We start from the raw sequence: 13,812 nt of genomic DNA on the forward strand, positions 1-13,812 counted from the left end.
GGGGGGAGCAGTCCTGCAGTGTAAAGCACTGGGGGGGGGGGGAGCAGTCCTGCAGTGTAAAGCACTGGGGGGGGGGGGGGGAACAGTCCTGCAGTGTAAAGCACTGGGGGGGGGAGCAGTCCTGCAGTGTAAAGCACTGGGGGGGGGGGAGCAGTCCTGTAGTGTAAAGCACTGGGGGGGGGGGAGCAGTCCTGCAGTGTAAAGCACTGGGGGGGGGGGGGAGCAGTCCTGCAGGGTAAAGCACTGGGGGAGGGGGGGGGGAACAGTCCTGCAGTGTAAAGCACTGGGGGGGGGGAGCAGTCCTGCAGTGTAAAGCACTGGGGGGGGGGAGCAGTCCTGTAGTGTAAAGCACTGGGGGGGGGGGAGCAGTCCTGCAGTGTAAAGCACTGGGGGGGGGGGGAGCAGTCCTGCAGGGTAAAGCACTGGGGGGGGGGGGGAGCAGTCCTGCAGGGTAAAGCACTGGGGGGGGGGGGGGGAGCAGTCCTGCAGGGTAAAGCACTGGGGGGGAGCAGTCCTGCAGTGTAAAGCACTGGAGGGGGAGCAGTCTGAGCCCTTGCAATGCAGCATAAAATGGACCAGTGACCCCCAACCTGTGAGTAGTATCATAGATCCCTGCAGTCAGCAATGTCACTAGGTGCCGGTTCACATTATGGTGTCTCACTATGGCCCAGATGTCACAGTGAGATGCGGACATACGTATATACAGACACAGGCCTCGCTGACTTCAGTCCAAACCTAGTCGGTCAGTGACTACAATCGGATCATATTCTGAACGGATATATGATTTGGCTGACCAGGTTTAGCCCATTTAAAGGGGTACTCCGGTGGAAAACATATTTTTAAATCAACTGGTGCCAGAAAGTTAAACAGATTTGTAAATTACTTCTATTAATAAATATTTACCCTTCCAGTACTTATCAGCTGCTGTCTGCTACAGAGGAAATTCTTTTCTTTTTGTATTTCTTTTTTGTCTTGTCCACAGTGCTCTCTGCTGACACCTCTGTCCATGTCAGGAACTGTCCAGAGCAGCATAGGTTTGCTATGGGGATTTTCTCCTGCTCTGGACAGTTCCTGATATGGGCATCAGGTGTCAGCAGAGAGCACTGTGGACAAGACAAAAAAGAAATACAAAAAGAAAAGAATTTCCTCTGTAGTATTCAGAAGCTAATAACTATTGGAAGGATTAAGATTTTTTAATAGAAGTAATTTACAAATCTGTTTAACTTTCTGGCACCAGTTGATTTAAAAAAATAAAATAAAATGTTTTCCACCGGAGTAACCTTTTAAGTCAATGGGGCCACCATGCCTGTCCGTGTGTGTATATAATATATGTATATATATATATATATATATATATATCTATATATAAATTATTTTTTTTTTTTGCTCCTCACTGCCACCTACTGGAGGGGGGAGTCACTTTTAAAGGGGTATTCCATGAAAAAAAAAAAAAAACTATCAACTGGCTCCAGAAAGTTAAAGGGGTTATCCAGGAAAAAAACTTTTATATATATATATATATATATATATATATATATATATATATATATATATATATATATTAACTGGCTCCAAAAAGTTAAGCAGATTTGTTAATTACTTCTATTAAAAAAGCTTAATCCTTTCAGTACTTATGAGCTTCTGAAGTTAAGGTTGTTCTTTTCTGTCTAAGTGCTCTCTGATGACACGTGTCTCGGGAACCGACCAGTTTAGAAGCAAATTCCCATAGCAAACCTATTCTAAACTGAGCGGTTCCCGAGACAGGTGTCATCAGAGAGCACTTAGACAGAAAAGAACAACCTTAACTTCAGAAGCTCATAAGTACTGAAAGGATTAAGCTTTTTTAATAGAAGTAATTAACAAATCTGTTTAACTTTCTGGAGCCAGTTGTGATATATATATATATATATATTTTTTTTTTTTCCTGGATAACCCCTTTAAACAGATTTGTAAATTACTTCTATTAAAAAATCTTAATCCTTCCAATAATTATCAGCTGCTGAAGTTGAGCTGTTCTCTTCTGTCTGACCACAGTGCTCTCTGCTGACACCTCTGTCTGTCTCGGGAACTGTTCAGAGCAGGAGAGGTTTGCTGTGGGGATTTGCTGCTACTCTGGACAGACAGAGGTGTTAGCAGAGAGCACTGTGGTCAGACTGAAAAGAACAACTCAACTTTAGCAGCGAAGTACTGGAGGGATTAAGTTTTTTTTTTTTTTTTTTTTATAGAAGTAATTTACAAATCTGTTTAACTTTCTGGAGCCAGTTGATATGAAAAAAAAAAGAAAACCTTTAAATCAATGTTAAAACCGTAAAGAGCCTTGAAACCTGACTGGGGTATATGCCAGAATCTGCATGAGAATGGAGCAGTCAGTGGAGAAGCAGCAATCGGGGCTCAGTAAAGTGAATGTATGTGGCTGATAAGGCAGTGTTTCCCAACTAGGGTGCCCCCAGCTGTTGCAAAACTACAACTCCCAGCATGCCCAGACAGCCTTCGGCTGTCTGGGCATGCTGGGAGTTGTAGTTTTGCAACAGCTGGAGGCACCCTAGTTGGGAAACACCGGCATAAGGTGTAGGGTAAGAGGTCATAGTCTGGCGTATACCGTCTGTACGTGTTCATTCATGTCTTCATCAATTCATCCGTCCCTCAGCCGCTCCGCACCGTCACACCACAGGCCCGCGCGGCCCTGAAACCCAACCCTCGGCCCAATTCCCTCCAGGACCCGCCATCGGCACCCATGATGAACCGCCAGCCAGCTGCCGCCATGATGCCTCCGGCCTCCCGCAACCAGCTGGCCCGTCAGAGCTCTGACCCGTCCCCAGAGGCGGCCCTTATACCCTCCGCTCGGCCAGACAGGGGCCCCTGGGTGAAAATGGAGCCAGAGACCCCTCCTCCAAAGGTAAAGGGGCCAGAGGAAGGACCTCAGACAGCGAGTGTGGCCCCTGTCTTTCTCTCACTCCGTTTTAACCTTTTCTTCCTGATTGCCATTACTACACTGCTTTCCACTGTACTTTTACTATCTGCGCTTCTCCTTTTAAAATCTGCTAAGTCCTAATTTTATCTCTTTGGGAAAGCTGGGTGATGGCCAATATAGTCTCCACTATGAAATGTACAAGGGTCAGTCTGAAGGGCAGTTCTGTGCCGTAAGGCATCGACACATCCCCTGCTTCTAACAATGCAGGTCTGCTATTTGTGGGTCTGGGAAAGCTGGGTGATAGCCAATATGGCCTCCACTACGAAATGTACAAGGGTCCATCTGAAGGGCAGTTCTGTGCTGTAAGGCATCGACACATCCCCCTGCTTCTAACAATGCAGGTCTGCTATTTGTGGGTCTGGGAAAGCTGGGTGATGGCCAGTATGGCTTCCATCACAGGACTTACATCTTGGATTTCCGGGGGGCAAATCTCTCCGTCCCCTGACGCATACCATTTCAGTATATCTGCATAACTAGACAGGGGTCTAGGAAAGCTGAGTGATAGCCAATATGGTTTTTATGAAGGCCTGTTCTGTCCATTAAGGCATTTACACATCTGTGCCTCTGCATAACTATACAGGTCTGCCCTTCAGGGGGTCTGGGAATGCTGGGTGATAGCACTTGCTGCAGTGTCCACCTTTCAGGAAACTTGTAAAGCTTGATGTCATCTCGATGCCTCCGATCATAGTTCCTACAGATTTACATTCAGGGATATTATAATGGGAAGCAGTAATGGCTTCTCTCTTTGTTGGCACCCAACGTTCTTGGTGGCTTATATTGCAGGATTGACACTCTGCTTTTCCAGACCCCTGAATGGCAAATCTGGATGAAGATATGTGCCTAAATATTGATAGGCCTGACTCTCTATGGCAGCGTTTCCCAACCCGGGTGCCTACAGCAGTTGCAAAACTATAACTACCAACATGCTGTCCGGGCATGCTGGGAGTTGTAGTTTTGCAACAGCTGGAGGCACTCTGGTTGAAAAGCACTTCCTTATGGGAGCTGTAACAAACGTGTATTGGTGGCCACCCAGCTTTCCCATATACAGACTGTAATAATAAACGTCTGATAGACTATGTAACATCCTGGCTGAGGAGGACGTCTCAGGGGGGGGCTGCTCCTTATCGTAATGGCCGCTTTTACTAACTGCTACTCTGCTTTCCCGGGCTCCGGACTGTTCTGCAATTCCCCCCCTGATGCTTATATCTCGTGATACGTGTGGACGTCTTCCTCTAGCGCTTTCATCTGTAAAAAACTTGTGTCTTCTGGATTTCATTTCCTACAATCCTCTTTGGGGTTGGAGTTTTTCCTCTTCTGGTCACATTAATAACATAACCCAGTGATTCCCAACCAGCGTGCCTCCAGCTGTTGCAAAACTACAACTCCTAACATACCTGACAGTTGAGAATTGTAGTTTTTCAACAGCTGAAGGCACACTGGTTGGGAAACTGTTACCTTTACCTGTTACTTAATCAGTGTTGGGAATTCCCTAGCGCCGTGCTGATTTTTTTTCTTTCCCATAATGCATCACACTCTCTCCTTCAGTGCCTTTATGTGTGAGTGGTCCCTGCATCATCTGAGCCAGTAGGGAAGGTGGCAGAATTGTGAATGCAGCTCTGGATGTGACTGGAGTTGTAATTAATGTTTTGCCTTTTTATATTTTGTCTGAATGCAGCTTTGGATGTCTCCTTTCTATCGACCGACGCTGGGAATTCCCTAGCACCATGCTGATTTTTTTTCTTTCCCATAATGCATCACACGCTCTCCAGCAGTGCCTTTATGTGTGAGTGGTCCCTGCAGTTTTAGAGCCAATGGGGAAGGCGGCAGAATTGTGAATGCAGCTCTGGATATCCCCATTCTGTCGACCGACGCTGGGAATTCCCTAGCGCCATGCTGATTTTTTCTTTTCTTTCCCATAATGCATCACACTCTCTCCTGCAGTGCCTTTATGTGTGAGTGGTCCCTGCAGTTTTAGAGCCAGTGAAGAAGGCGGCAGAATTGTGAATGCAGCTCTGGATGTCACCATTCTGTCGACTGCCGTGGGCATGCTCTGTGCACCCCAAACTCTGCTGCGACTCCTTTATGGAAATGGTCCCTGCAGCCTTAGGGTACTTTCACACTGCAGAATCTCCGCTCGCAGCGAGCGGAGATTCCGCCTGGCAGCCGGCGGAAGCAATACTTCGGCGGTAGGACCGCTCGGCACTGCGCAGTCACCACTGAAGGCTATGCAGTGCTCGCGGACTTCCGCGCAAAGAATGAACATGTTCTATCTTTGCGCGGAACAATTGTCCGCCGCTGAAATTCCACAATGTGAACGGGTCTCGCGGAAGACCCGTTCGCACTGATGGGAGTGTTCACTGCGTGGAATTCCACTTGTGTAAAATTCCGCAGTGCGAACGTATCCTTAGAGCCAATGGGGAAGGCAGCAGAATTGTGAATGCAGCTCTGGATGTGGCTGGAGTTTAATTAATGTTGCGCCTGTTTTAATTTTTTTATTTATTTTTTGTCTTCAGGTTCCCCAGAGGACAACATCTATAGCCACCGCTCTGAACACCAGCGGATCGGGAGGAGGCAGACCGGTCCAGGCTGTAAGAGCCAGGTCAGTGGCCCAACCTAAGTCTTTCTACACATCCCTTACCGCAGTGTTTCCCGACCAGGGTGCCTCCAGCTGTTGCCAAGCTACAACTCCCAGCATGCCTGGACAGCCTTCGGCTGTCCAGGCATGCTGGGAGTTGTAGTTTGGCAAAACCTGGAGGCACCCAGGCTGGAAAACTCTTCCCTACAGTTTTTTTTCCTGCCGTCCAATGGCCTTCTCACTTGTTTTCCAGTAACCCCGACCTGCGCCGTGCGGAGAGCGGCTGGGAAAGAGGAGACTCTCTGTTACAGTCTCCTCACCCGAACCTGCCCCAGGCCGGATCTCTGGAGAGGAACCGTATAGGTAATGACCTGAAAAGTCCTTTATGCCCCCCAACATAGAAAGTAAGTGAACCCCTTTCCTCCTGGTGAGCACCCTGTCAGGGCTGATGCCGAATATAGGGATTTCCTGGAAGACTTGTATTCTTGGCTGCTTCACTGCAAAAACTGGAGAGATGCTCTTTGCATCAGCTGTGTGTGTGTGTGTGTGTGTGTGTGTATGTATATATATATATATATATATATATATATATATATATATATATATATATATATATATATATATATATATATATATATATATACACGTGTGTGTGTGTATATATATATGGATAGATAGGAGATAGATAGATAGGAGATAGATAGATAGATAGAGAGATAGATAGATAGGAGAGAGATAGATAGATAGGAGAGAGATAGATAGATAGGAGAGAGATAGATAGATAGGAGAGGGATAGATAGGAGAGGGATAGATAGGAGAGGGATAGATAGGAGAGGGATAGATAGGAGAGGGATAGATAGGAGAGGGATAGATAGGAGAGGGATAGATAGGAGAGGGATAGATAGGAGAGGGATAGATAGGAGAGGGATAGATAGGAGAGGGATAGATAGGAGAGGGATAGATAGGAGAGGGATAGATAGGAGAGGGATAGATAGGAGAGGGATAGATAGGAGAGGGATAGATAGGAGAGGGATAGATAGGAGAGGGATAGATAGGAGAGGGATAGATAGGAGAGGGATAGATAGGAGAGGGATAGATAGGAGAGGGATAGATAGGAGAGGGATAGATAGGAGAGGGATAGATAGGAGAGGGATAGATAGGAGAGGGATGGATAGGAGAGGGATGGATAGGAGAGGGATGGATAGGAGAGGGATGGATAGGAGAGGGATGGATAGGAGAGGGATAGATAGATAGATAGATAGATAGATAGATGGATAGATAGATAGGAGAGAGAGGGATAGATAGATAGGAGAGAGAGGGATAGATAGATAGGAGAGAGAGGGATAGATAGATAGGAGAGAGAGGGATAGATAGGATAGGTAGGAGGTATGTAGGTAGGAGGTAGGTAGATAGATAGATAGAGGGGAGAGAGAGAGAGATGTCTTTATTTAGGTTCATGTATGTATGTATATATATATGTGTATATCTTTCTATATCTGTCTGTCTTTTCCGGCAGCTCCACATAAATTGGAGGAGTCCTCAATCAGTCCCCCTGGCAGCAAAACCCCTGGAGAGGAGCATCGGTCCCGGCCTGGGCGTCCTGCTGTGAGTATCACCCCCAACATCCCTTTTTTGTCGTATGACAGGGTGCGTTCACACTGAGGAATTCAAGAGGAACCAACGAGGAATCATTTCGGTCAGGAAATTGTTGCTTCTCTCATTTTATCCATCAAGCGGAATGAAGAGGAATGAAGGAGGAGGCTATTTAATTCTACTTTTCTGAATTCCTCTTGAATTCCTCGTGAAAACGATGTCGGGCAGAATTATTTTTTTACCATTGACTTCTATTGGAGTCTGCTCGCGGATTCCACTTGAAGAATCAACATGTTCATGTCTGAATTCAGCGAGCAGAAATTACTGGGAAGCGGAAAATATATTGAAGTGAATGGAAAATCAATTGCTGAATAATTTCAAGCTGAAAAAGCTAATGGAATTACTGGAGGAAATCCCTGTTGAATTCCTCAGTGTGAACGTACCCCTATAGTACAATACACTATTATTACTGGTGGGGTGTACAGTCAGACATTACCTGTGCTCGAGGAGGACACTGACCTTGTCCTGCAATAATCTTTTTCTTTTCTCTACTGCTGTCAGAGTTATAAAAGAGCGATTGGAGAGGTTAGTGTCTATTCTGATATGTTGTGCTTTAGGTGGTCTGTAACCTTGTCTGTCTATATGAATGTCACAGTGTAGTGGGTGCTGTATATTACTGTGTGTATGAATGTCACGGTGTAGTGGGTGCTGTATATTACTGTGTGTATGAATGTCAGTGTAGTGGGTGCTGTATATTACTGTGTGTATGAATGTCACGGTGTAGTGGGTGCTGTACATTACTGTGTGTATGAATGTCACGGTGTAGTGGGTGCTGTATATTACTGTGTGTATGAATGTCATGGTGTAGTGGGTGCTGTACATTACTGTGTGTATGAATGTCATGGTGTAGTGGGTGCTGTATATTACTGTGTGTATGAATGTCACGGTGTAGTGGGTGCTGTATATTACTGTGTATGAATGTCACGGTGTAGTGGGTGCTGTATATTACTGTGTGTATGAATGTCACGGTGTAGTGGGTGCTGTACATTACTGTGTGTATGAATGTCACGGTGTAGTGGGTGCTGTACATTACTGTGTGTATGAATGTCACAGTGTAGTGGGTGCTGTACATTACTGTGTGTATGAATGTCACAGTGTAGTGGGTGCTGTACATTACTGTGTGTATGAATGTCACAGTGTAGTGGGTGCTGTATATTACTGTGTGTATGAATGTCACGGTGTAGTGGGTGCTGTATATTACTGTGTGTATGAATGTCACGGTGTAGTGGGTGCTGTATATTACTGTGTGTATGAATGTCATGGTGTAGTGGGTGCTGTATATTACTGTGTGTATGAATGTCACAGTGTAGTGGATGCTGTATATTACTGTGTGTATGAATGTCACGGTGTAGTGGGTGCTGTATATTACTGTGTGTATGAATGTCAGTGTAGTGGGTGCTGTATATTACTGTGTGTATGAATGTCACGGTGTAGTGGGTGCTGTATATTACTGTGTGTATGAATGTCATGGTGTAGTGGGTGCTGTATATTACTGTGTGTATGAACGTCACAGTGTAGTGGATGCTGTATATTACTGTGTATGAATGTCACGGTGTAGTGGGTGCTGTATATTACTGTGTGTATGAATGTCAGTGTAGTGGGTGCTGTATATTACTGTGTGTATGAATGTCACGGTGTAGTGGGTGCTGTATATTACTGTGTATGAATGTCACGGTGTAGTGGGTGCTGTATATTACTGTGTGTATGAATGTCACAGTGTAGTGGATGCTGTATATTACTGTGTGTATGAATGTCACGGTGTAGTGGGTGCTGTATATTACTATGTGTATGAATGTCACAGTGTAGTGGATGCTGTATATTACTGTGTGTATGAATGTTACAGTGTAGTGGGTGCTGTATATTACTATGTGTATGAATGTCACAGTGTAGTGGGTGCTGTATATTACTGTGTGTATGAATGTCACGGTGTAGTGGGTGCTGTATATTACTGTGTGTATGAATGTCACGGTGTAGTGGGTGCTGTATATTACTGTGTGTATGAATGTCACGGTGTAGTGGGTGCTGTACATTACTGTGTGTATGAATGTCACGGTGTAGTGGGTGCTGTATATTACTGTGTGTATGAATGTCATGGTGTAGTGGGTGCTGTACATTACTGTGTGTATGAATGTCACAGTGTAGTGGGTGCTGTATATTACGGTGTATGAATGTCACGGTGTAGTGGGTGCTGTATATTACTGTGTGTATGAATGTCACGGTGTAGTGGGTGCTGTATATTACTGTGTGTATGAATGTCACGGTGTAGTGGGTGCTGTATATTACTGTGTGTATGAATGTCACAGTGTAGTGGGTGCTGTACATTACTGTGTATGAATGTCACGGTGTAGTGGGTGGCTGTACATTACTGTGTGTATGAATGTCACGGTGTAGTGGGTGCTGTACATTACTGTGTGTATGAATGTCACGGTGTAGTGGGTGCTGTACATTACTGTGTGTATGAATGTCACAGTGTAGTGGGTGCTGTATATTACTGTGTGTATGAATGTCACAGTGTAGTGGGTGCTGTATATTACTGTGTGTATGAATGTCACGGTGTAGTGGGTGCTGTACATTACTGTGTGTATGAATGTCACGGTGTAGTGGGTGCTGTATATTACTGTGTGTATGAATGTCACAGTGTAGTGGGTGCTGTACATTACTGTGTATGAATGTCACGGTGTAGTGGGTGGCTGTACATTACTGTGTGTATGAATGTCACGGTGTAGTGTGGGTGCTGTACATTACTGTGTGTATGAATGTCACAGTGTAGTGGGTGCTGTACATTACTGTGTGTATGAATGTCACGGTGTAGTGGGTGCTGTATATTACTGTGTATGAATGTCACGGTGTAGTGGGTGCTGTATATTACTGTGTGTATGAATGTCAGTGTAGTGGGTGCTGTATATTACTGTGTGTATGAATGTCACGGTGTAGTGGGTGCTGTATATTACTGTGTATGAATGTCACGGTGTAGTGGGTGCTGTATATTACTGTGTGTATGAATGTCACAGTGTAGTGGATGCTGTATATTACTGTGTGTATGAATGTCACGGTGTAGTGGGTGCTGTATATTACTATGTGTATGAATGTCACAGTGTAGTGGATGCTGTATATTACTGTGTGTATGAATGTTACAGTGTAGTGGGTGCTGTATATTACTATGTGTATGAATGTCACAGTGTAGTGGGTGCTGTATATTACTGTGTGTATGAATGTCACGGTGTAGTGGGTGCTGTATATTACTGTGTGTATGAATGTCATGGTGTAGTGGGTGCTGTACATTACTGTGTGTATGAATGTCACAGTGTAGTGGGTGCTGTATATTACGGTGTATGAATGTCACGGTGTAGTGGGTGCTGTATATTACTGTGTGTATGAATGTCACGGTGTAGTGGGTGCTGTATATTACTGTGTGTATGAATGTCACGGTGTAGTGGGTGCTGTATATTACTGTGTGTATGAATGTCACAGTGTAGTGGGTGCTGTACATTACTGTGTATGAATGTCACGGTGTAGTGGGTGGCTGTACATTACTGTGTGTATGAATGTCACGGTGTAGTGGGTGCTGTACATTACTGTGTGTATGAATGTCACGGTGTAGTGGGTGCTGTACATTACTGTGTGTATGAATGTCACAGTGTAGTGGGTGCTGTATATTACTGTGTGTATGAATGTCACAGTGTAGTGGGTGCTGTATATTACTGTGTGTATGAATGTCACGGTGTAGTGGGTGCTGTACATTACTGTGTGTATGAATGTCACGGTGTAGTGGGTGCTGTATATTACTGTGTGTATGAATGTCACAGTGTAGTGGGTGCTGTACATTACTGTGTATGAATGTCACGGTGTAGTGGGTGGCTGTACATTACTGTGTGTATGAATGTCACGGTGTAGTGTGGGTGCTGTACATTACTGTGTGTATGAATGTCACAGTGTAGTGGGTGCTGTACATTACTGTGTGTATGAATGTCACGGTGTAGTGGGTGCTGTATATTACTGTGTGTATGAATGTCACGGTGTAGTGGGTGCTGTATATTACTGTGTGTATGAATGTCACGGTGTAGTGGGTGCTGTATATTACTGTGTGTATGAATGTCACGGTGTAGTGGGTGCTGTATATTACTGTGTGTATGAATGTCACGGTGTAGTGGGTGCTGTACATTACTGTGTGTATGAATGTCACGGTGTAGTGGGTGCTGTATATTACTGTGTGTATGAATGTCACGGTGTAGTGGGTGCTGTATATTACTGTGTGTATGAATGTCACGGTGTAGTGGGTGCTGTATATTACTGTGTGTATGAATGTCACAGTGTAGTGGGTGCTGTATATTACTGTGTATGAATGTCACGGTGTAGTGGGTGCTGTATATTACTGTGTATGAATGTCACGGTGTAGTGGGTGCTGTATATTACTGTGTGTATGAATGTCACGGTGTAGTGGGTGCTGTACATTACTGTGTGTATGAATGTCACGGTGTAGGGAGTGCTGTATATTACTGTGTGTATGAATGTCACAGTGTAGTGGGTGCTGTACATTACTGTGTTTATGAACGTCACGGTGTAGTGGGTGCTGTACATTACTGTGTTTATGAACGTCACGGTGTAGTGGGTGCTCTACATTACCCATTCTTTCTGTGTATGTCGCAGTAGTGTGTTCTGTACATTACCCAATCTTTGTCTGTATGTCGCGGTGTAGTGTGTGCTGCACATTACCCGGTCCTTGTGTGTATTTCGAGGTGTAGTGTGTGCTGTACATTACCCAATCTTTGTGTGTATGTTGCGGTGTAGTGTGTGCTGCACATTACCCAATCTTTGTGTGTATGTTGCGGTGTAGTGTGTGCTGTACATTACCCGGTCTATGTGTGTGTATGTCGCGGTGTAGTGTGTGCTGTACATTACCCAATCTTTGTGTGTATGTTGCGGTGTAGTGTGTTCTGTACATTACCCGGTCTTTGTGTTTGTGTCGCAGTGTAGTGTGTGCTGTACATTACCTGGTCTTTGTGTGTATGTCGCGGTGTAGTGTGTGCTGTACGTTACCCGGTCTTTGTGTGTATGTTGCGGTGTAGTGTGTGCTGTACGTTACCCAATCTTTGTGTGTATGTCGCGGTGTAGTGTGTGCTGTACGTTACCCAATCTTTGTCTGTATGTCGCGGTGTAGTGTGTGCTGTACATTACCTGGTCTTTGTGTGTATGTCGCGGTGTAGTGTGTGTTGTACATTACCCGGTCTTTGTGTTTATGTTGCGGTGTAGTCTGTGCTGTACATTACCCGGTCTTTGTGTGTATGTCGCGGTGTAGTGTGTGCTGTACATTACCCGATCTTTGTGTGTATGTTGCAGTGTAGTGTGTGCTGTACATTACCCGGTCTTTGTGTGTATGTCGCGGTGTAGTGTGTGCTGTACATTACCCGGTCTTTGTGTGTATGTTGCAGTGTAGTGTGTGCTGTACATTACCCAATCTTTGTGTGTATGTCGCGGTGTAGTGTGTGCTGTACATTACCTGGTCTTTGTGTGTATGTCGCGGTGTAGTGTGTGCTGTACATTACCCGGTCTTTGTGTGTATGTCGCAGTATAGGGTGTTCTGTACATTACCCGGTCTTTGTGTGTATGTCGCAGTATAGGTTGTTCTGTACATTACCCGGTCTTTGTGTGTATGTTGCGGTGTAGTCTACGCTCTTTTCTCCCCCCGTCCTGTATACTGTATATACAAGTACTTGTGTATTTTATCATCTTAATTAACATATCCCAATCCCCTTGTGTCCTCTTCCCATAACAGGACCATTTACTAGTAAAGGATCGCCCAGAAGAGGTCTCAAAACCCCCCAAAAAGGCTCTGGATTACTCCTCCTCCAGTGATGAGATGGACAGCAGCGACGAGGAGGATGAGGAGGGTGACCAAGAACGGCAGGAACAAAACCGAGAGAACTCCTCGGCCAGGTAGTGAGCGCCTCATAAAGTCCTTTATTCATTGACTGGGGGGAAAGTCATCTACATATATGTCTTCTCCTACCTTTAGTCGAAACGGTCGCGATCCGGACACGGACAGTGTAAGCACCATGGTGGTCCACGACGTGGAGGAGCTGGTGGGGAGCACATCTGACAGCTCCTATGGAGACGGCACCATGATTGTGCAAAGGGTAAGAAGGGGCTCTAATAAAGGGACGTCACCCAAAGCTCGGATTGTGGCCCCCTCCTCATGTCTTCTAGATTTCCTTCTTGTTTAGGAGCACAGGTATATTAACCCTTTCTAAGAATGGGTTGGGTTGCATTGGATTGGAATCCATTGTCTTTTGCCCTCTGATGAACCAGAAGAATCTTTGTGAGAAGAGATCTCCGTCTGGAAAACATGGCCGACTCAGGGAACCTAAGCATGTGACCTAAAACCGTAGGGTCAACACACACTATACGCGTAACGTGAAGAAGTGAAAGTTGCTCCAGGCTTGGTTATTTTAGATGACTTAAAGGGGTACTCCGCCCCTAGACCCCTGCGGTCTCGGCTGCAGCACCCCAGACATCCGGTGCACGTAACGAACTACGCACCATGCCGGCGATGCAGAATGGAGGCTCGTGATGTCACGGCAGTGCCCCTCAATGCATTGAGGGGGCGTGACCGTGA

At 45.5% G+C, this 13,812-nt stretch overlaps 1 protein-coding gene across 6 annotated transcripts in view; it reads left to right on the plus strand.

The window, feature by feature from the left end:
* MINK1 (misshapen like kinase 1) overlaps window positions 1–13,812 on the plus strand; it is a gene marked incomplete at its 5' end in the record, with an annotated part of 96,832 nt that overhangs the window by 62,351 nt on the left and 20,669 nt on the right. For 2 of the 6 annotated variants that reach the window (XM_056570040.1, XM_056570044.1), the window contains 7 exon segments: window positions 2,648–2,896; window positions 5,485–5,570; window positions 5,800–5,909; window positions 7,063–7,151; window positions 7,701–7,724; window positions 12,973–13,133; window positions 13,213–13,333. In XM_056570040.1, coding sequence (XP_056426015.1) covers window positions 2,648–2,896; window positions 5,485–5,570; window positions 5,800–5,909; window positions 7,063–7,151; window positions 7,701–7,724; window positions 12,973–13,133; window positions 13,213–13,333 — 840 coding nt within the window. 6 annotated transcript variants of the gene reach the window in all.

Source organism: Hyla sarda, chromosome 4 (genome assembly GCF_029499605.1).
Source record: "Hyla sarda isolate aHylSar1 chromosome 4, aHylSar1.hap1, whole genome shotgun sequence".
NCBI classification, from domain to species: Eukaryota; Metazoa; Chordata; class Amphibia; order Anura; family Hylidae; genus Hyla; species Hyla sarda.